General features: G+C 35.0%; 1 protein-coding gene across 1 annotated transcript; it reads right to left on the bottom strand.

Moving 5' to 3' along the window:
• Positions 1 to 1,111: 1,111 nt before the first annotated feature.
• RB195_013196 (uncharacterized protein) lies at positions 1,112 to 1,840 on the bottom strand (the record flags this gene model as incomplete). The annotated part of the gene is made up of 1 exon (XM_064202896.1): positions 1,112 to 1,840. One exon carries the CDS (start codon positions 1,838 to 1,840, stop codon positions 1,112 to 1,114), a length of 729 nt encoding a protein of 242 aa, XP_064058777.1.
• Positions 1,841 to 7,550: the final 5,710 nt, after the last annotated feature.

Genomic DNA, 7,550 nt, shown 5'->3' with positions numbered 1-7,550 from the left:
TCCACGCCTACTTTCAATCACAAATTTAGCGTCTGCACTGAATGCTCACCCTAGATCGGAGACGCCTAGCATGGACCGCTGACTGCTCGATCACGAGGAAGAATAGTTCGAATGTTACATTCGAATCGGAAGAACCATTCGAGATATGATGATAAGCAATTTATATTTTGTTGTTTTTCCAAGGAGGTTTTGTCGAAACTTTATTATTAGGCTGACTTCTCGACAAACTCGTTTTTCTTCAAAGGCTTGAAAATGGTTTCAAGTCTTTCCTGCTATGCATATCTCATCAAACTCCCCCTCTGTCCTTGCTAAGCCTCGATATTGTTTTAGGTACACCAAGGAAGACCTCCAGAAGGAAAACAAACTCACCAGTCTCGACTAGCGTCGCTGGTGAACCACCTCGTTCTCACGGACTGCCACCAAGGGGACTGAGATCTACGCACTGTGCAGTATCCTCAAGTACTGATATCTGGATAACGTTAAGGAACGTATGTAGGACAATCTTATAACTCACAGGGTGTTACGAACGGCATAAAGTCATTGGTGATTGATAAGCACTCATTTTTGTTATTCATGGACGGATTCCAGACGGAAATCCAAAAAGCTTTCAATTCCTTCCTAGCAGATATTTCTTTCTCGTGGGTTAATATCGCACACTTTACTAAACTTAGCGAAAAAAAAATGAAGAGTCAGAGCGAAAGCTCGAGGAGAAAAAAAAAACTAAACGTCACTCCATGTGTAGTTAACAATCACCGAAGAAAACGACATAAGGTCTGTGCATAGACCCAACGAACTTGGCTTGTTTCGAGGCACCGGTTTGGCAAAGGACACCAAGCACAGACCAGCCGGCCGGAATGTTTTTGTGTCCGATTGAGAAATCCACAAAAAAAAACAAAGAAGACCAAAGAGATATGTGGGAGTGATGTTTTTTAATCAATAACGAAGTGTATAAAGGAAGTCTGACATTAATCAATCAGCTCGAGATGCGCCCCACGTTCACTTCTACAATTCAGAATCCACCACCAATGCTGATGGATTCTGAATTGAATTGATGATGGATTTATTCTGGTCTAGAAGATATAAGCAGCATTTGCTCCTCTTTTAGAAAAACCTATATGAATTTATGATGTGGTCGTACCTCAAATAATAATAATAATAATAATAATAATAATAATAATAATAATAATAATAATAATAATAATAATAATAATAATAATAATAATAATAATAATAATAATAATAATAATAATAATAATAATAATAATAATAATAATAATAATAATAATAATAATAATAATAATAATAATAATAATAATAATAATAATAATAATAATAATAATAATAATAATAATAATAATAATAATAATAATAATAATAATAATAATAATAATAATAATAATAATAATAATAATAATAATAATAATAATAATAATAATAATAATAATAATAATAATAATAATAATAATAATAATAATAATAATAATAATAATAATAATAATAATAATAATAATAATAATAATAATAATAATAATAATAATAATAATAATAATAATAATAATAATAATAATAATAATAATAATAATAATAATAATAATAATAATAATAATAATAATAATAATAATAATAATAATAATAATAATAATAATAATAATAATAATAATAATAATAATAATAATAATAATAATAATAATAATAATAATAATAATAATAATAACAATAATAATAATAACAATAATAATATAAAGGATAAAGAATAAAGTAACCAATACGCTTGGGATGCGCCACCACGTTCACTTCCATTCAGAATCGTTTGAGGTTTACGAACGTGTAACTGGCCCATACTATGACTTGCGGTGGCCAGCCGATGTGTCAGGTCAGTGTATCCACCCTCACAGACGAGTCTGGTACCAATTTATTGACCCCGGAGGGATGAAAGGCTTGATGAGCACTAGAGCGGACCCGAACTTCCGATGGATCGTGCAGGCACAGTGGAACCTCTTGCCCACTGGGCTACACCCTGCCAACGTTCGAAAATCTTAAGATTTACCAGTGTACATGTCTGTGTAGAGTCAACCGACTGTGCGCCTTTTTTTTATTTTTCAAATTTAGATGAGATCTTATAGCTTCGATTCGCATATAAATATATGAGAGAGAAACTGACTAGAGAGATACTGACTTGGTTGAAGTTGGTTATTTAGAACCAACATCAATAACCCTGAATTCTAATTGGCCAGATAGGATGAGATGGCGTATTTTCAACGTGGTATGACCGTTAGCGTTTTATTTACCCCGATTCTCCGCAGATAAATATGAGGAGTTTAAGAAAACATCTCCAGTAACTTCTTCATGTGATCCAAAACAAAGCCTTATGATACTTGGGACTCCCAAAATGGTCAAATTAAGTCTGTATAGTTAAGCAGCATCAACTTCCGTCCAACCGTCATATTTCATGAAAGTATGATTAAAATACGGTATCAAACGCTTTTTATGCCCTTATTCCGTATTTTTTCCTTCGGCTAAGTTGGGTATTGGACCTACAATATTTTAGATTATTTTATTTTTTATTTTCTTATAACTTTATTTTATTTTTCACTATATTTCTAACAACGAGATCCGAGACCGAACGAATAGCTATGGTAAAAAAAGTAAGAAAAAAACGAAAAGAACACGAAGCAGTTTTATAGTTCAAAACGGTGTAGTGTAGCGGTTAGAGATTCCGCTTCCTGCACGATCGATCAGAGGTTCGAATCCGCCCTAGTGCTCACCAAGCCTTTCATCCCTCCGGGGTCGATAAATTGGTGCCAGACTTCTCTGGGAGGATAAAAACACTGACTTGACACATCGGCTAGCCCCCGCAAGTCATTGTATAGGCCAGTTACACGTTCATGAACCCCGAACGATTCTGAATTGAAGTGAACGTGGTAGCGCAGGTCCCAAGCGGATTGATTAACGCTAGAAACTTTATCCTTTATCCTTGATCGTTATTATTATCATTGGAGATTTTTTGGCGAGGAATCACGTTGGTGTTAGGGATGAATTGCGCTTTCCCTGAAAATTGGAAATCAAAAACTGATAATTGATAGCAGACATACATAGAGAATCCCGTTAACCATTAACCGACGAGTGAGGGAAAACAAGTGAGGGAATAAGTTTGCTAAAATTTGTTCTACTCATTGTATAGAATAAAATTTGACTGTGTGGTTTTTTTTTTTGAAAATTGAATTATTCTCAGTACAGTGAATATAAATAGCACTTCTATTTCATAGTTGTTAAAATTATTTCATATTTTATCACTCTTCTCCACTTAACTCCTCCTGCTTTTAAGATAAGATCCGGTTAAAATGTACGTATGCTTAAGTCAGTTTATTTATGTTTTTATTTGATTTGCTCTCAAGAACTGCTCAAAACAGTTGTCGGAAAGTGTCGACGGATATCATATGTATGTATTTTTTCCAAAATAAATATGGATGTTTACCGTTGTTTCTGCGCGATTCGATGAGAAGCGAAGAGCGGATTTATGTACAGCAGTGGATAAAGAGTGAAGGATCTCATGTCATATTTATTTCCCTCTCATCATTTTCCTTCTTTTCTCTTTTCATTTTTTTTCGGATGATGTCAGATATTAATGAATTCCTTAGCTTACCGTACATTTGTTAATTCGTTTAAAATACCCTCTCTCTGCTAATTTTCTAGCTATTATTTCGAAAGATTTTATTGTATGTCTCATATTTTTAAGTATTAGGTTTTTTATTAGGGTTTGCTGAGTCTTTCACCAATTTTTTAAATGAAATAAAATTTAAACATTCAAATTAAAATTTAAGCTAAATTAAACTTGTAGATTTAAACTAAAATTTAAATGAATTTTCTTATAACTTTATTCAAAAGCGATTAAGATCCAACAATATGTAGAACCACGACAGCTATCACTTTTACACAGCCAGCCTGTAAATCACTGATGCCATTCTCCGAGAATTCAGGAAGCTGCAACGCGAAGTGGTTGTCGAGCACTGTTTTCAGATCGTCATACAACACCGCTACTAACTTCGGTCCGTAAAAAAATCTGTCGCCGACAGATTGATCAGTGATTAGATCAATCCGTCGCAAAACCGTCGGATTTCTTAGGAGCGGGAAAAATAAATTTTAAAAATAACATTTAAAAACAAATGAACTGCTGATAGCTTCGTATATAGTTCAAGAATTTACTTTTGACGATTGTATGGCCTAAAAACAGAGGAAATTTTCCCCAACTTTCGTTAATTCTCCCTCACACCTCCGCAATCCTCCGAGATTTTCCACACTTAGGAATGTGGTGCCTTTTTATTGACCTTCAATGAAGCATTTCGTCAATTCCCGGAAAGAATTGAAATATCGAACCCACATACGATGAGGGAGATACCAAAATGCTCTAAATAACCCTCGCCCCTGATTACGAATAAACGATGAACATTTCGTTTAATTTTGGGAAATTAGCGCAAATCCTATGAACACCTTTCCTTTCCACGGAACTGTGCCCGCTGGATATGTCAATGGTAGGATTGCGGAGGTGTGAAAGTAATTAACGAAGAAAGTCGGGGAACTCTGCTTGTTTTTAAGTCATACATTTATCAAACCTGAATTTTCGAAGTATATTTGAAATCAGTAGTTCATTTGCTTTCGAATGGTATTTTCAAAGTTTAATTTTCCTAACTCCCAGGAATTACGAAAGGTTTGCGACGGATTTTAGGACAGAAATTAGTAGCGGTATGTGTAAGAACCAGAGCATACAAGAAAGAAAAATAGGATAATTCGACAAAAGAGAATTTAGAGTACGGAGAAATAGGTGACATGGCGATAGTACGTAAACTACAATATTATGCATGAACATTGAGAAATCGGCGGTGAGTGACGGTGCGGTACCGTCGCTTGTTCGCAACTTGCCTTAAAATAGAAATTTTGGACAATTTTTATGTCTACAAATCGACTTTCAATAAACCTCGGCATGTTGATGTTTCAATAATAGTTTTCTTTAATTGAGCCAGACACGAGGTTGTTACAATCCCTTATTCGTGGCAATATCGCCTTCTTCAGAGCCTGAAGAAGGGAAATCGACCGTGATTAATTACGCGTAATATGCGGGAACTCGCGACCTATTCAAAGGCATCGGCCCACGAATCTGAGGTGGTGTGGATTTCAGGTGGATTATTCGTATACGGGATCGTGGATTATGGAGATGTGGGTGATTCCATCCATTTCTTCCTAATAGCCGTAAAAAACGGCCCGGAAGATACGGCGCATGCACTAGGCTGGCGCGCCCCAGTCGAACTCGTTGTAGAAAATAGCTCCCCGGGACGCTCAAAGCCGTATCTTCCGAGCCGTTTTTTACGGTAATTAGGAAGAAATGGACGGGATCATGCTTCTCTCCATAATCTACGATCCCTTATACGAACACTCCACCTGAAATCCGTACCACCTCAGATTCATGGGGTGATGCCTTTAAAGGTGATATTTGATTGCGCTAGTTACCTCACAACTGGTATCTGGCAGTGGCAGGATAGCGAGCTGATCCTAAGGTACGAAGTTCTCTTCTACTCTTAGCTAAAAGGCTCAACAGTGAACTTAGGATTTTCCTTGACGGGTGGATAGGGCGTTTGAGTGGATTCGATTCGAATTCACGTTCGATCTAACCTTTTCATACTCCGAAAAAGACGATAATGCCGAAAAAAAAGAAAACATTTTATGCATCGTTGGATTCCTCTCTCTGAGATCTATCCAAAACTGGCATATCGTTGAGAAAGGAGGAAAATGGCGTCAAATATGTGCCAAAAAGCAAAAATTGGAACCTAACATAGCCTAAGATTATAGTTAAAAGGAGTTTTCAGAGACTCAAACTTTTACATTTTGTCAGAACATTATGACATTCTTGGGGTGAAGCTCACGAAAGTGTTGGTTTGTTATTTTTTGAACTCATGCGATTTTGTTTGTTTTGTAAAATTGCGGTTCGTCCTTACTTTGAACCATTGTAGCAAGGACAGAAGTTATCAAAGTAGCCAAAAAGTTGCTACTAAGAGCCTAAATATGTCTGGATTTTGTGAGATTTTTATTGTATGAGCACAAACGAATTGTGTTGGTATACTAGAACAGCGCGAAGTTTGAAAATCCTACTTCCGTCCTCTTCCTTTCGTATCTTCTCTACTTTGCATCTTAAGAGCAGCGTTTAAATTGAAAGACCTCAAGCAGAGCTCCTAAAACACTTAATTTACTTGAGTTTTTAAAACTTGTTTTACTTTGAATAGGTTTCCCCACCTTCTTATAGCACTTTCTTTTCATAACTTTCCTTAATAGGGAGGAATCTGAAACTTTGTCTTAGATTTTATGCAAACGTTTCAATACTACGCTTCTTAATTCACAGAAAATTCAGTTCACCATAGCATTCCGAGTTGAAATATATCATTTCCAAAACTATTCGAGATTATTTTTTCCTATCAGAGTCCGCCGCCCAGCTTATTTCGCACCTCAGTCAGGGCTGGCGTGTGCGCCATCGGCAGTCACAAACCAACAATTTCGTGTGCTTTACCCCAAGAATTCCATGATGTTCTGACCAAATGTGAAAGTTTGAGCCTCTGAACACCTTTTCAACTATAACCTCAAGTTGTGTTAGGTTCCAATTATTGCTTTTTGGCGCATATTTGGCGACATTTGGCCACTTTCTCAACGATATGGCAGTTTTGGATAGATCTCAGAGAGAGGAATCCAACGATGCATAAATTGTCTTTAAATTTCTATTTTAGGACTAGTTGCGAGCAAGCGATGGCGGCTGACGGTGCCGCACCGTCACTCACCGTCACTCACTTTTCAATGTTCATGCATTATATTGCAATGGTTAGTTTTTGGTCACTTAACAGCTGGATTAAGAACGTTTTAATTACTTGGTCATAATTTTCCCCTAGCGGTTACATGAAATTAATTTAGTGGAATTTTCCAGATTCCAGCAATAGTAGAAAGAACCAAAAGAATCTGGTCGAATCCAATGAATTTATAGCTCTCAATGCTAATAATTTACCATTATTTATTTATTTATTTGTTTATTTATTTATTCACACAAACATATGGTGCACCAAAAGAAAAAAAGAAAACAAAACACATTCGTTTGAGTGAGAACATTAGGAAAAAATCGGCAACTTCATCATCTTATCTTCATTATCTTAAGAACACAATTACTATTATATTATTAAATATTAAAAAAAATATATTAAATATTAAAATTAATAATAATTGTATTAAATATATAATTACTATATATCTTATAATTTTCCATCGATGATCAAAATATCCTGTAGAAATATTAGAAAAATTAAAGACTATTTCTTGGGGAAACTGTACACGTCTTAACTATATACATATTTCAGACTTTTGCGATTAAACGTTACGTGCTCTAGGATTAGTCATGATTTTAAAAGGAGTATCCATAAATAATGCAAATTTTCAAAATAGGAACGAATAATTCCATAAGGCTAACATTTATTAGCCAAAATCACTAATAAAACTAAAAAAAAACCGTGTTGAAAATTATT

This window comes from Necator americanus, chromosome V, assembly GCF_031761385.1.
Source record: "Necator americanus strain Aroian chromosome V, whole genome shotgun sequence".
NCBI lineage: Eukaryota > Metazoa > Nematoda > Chromadorea > Rhabditida > Ancylostomatidae > Necator > Necator americanus.
This window is presented reverse-complemented; position numbering and strand designations above follow the sequence as displayed.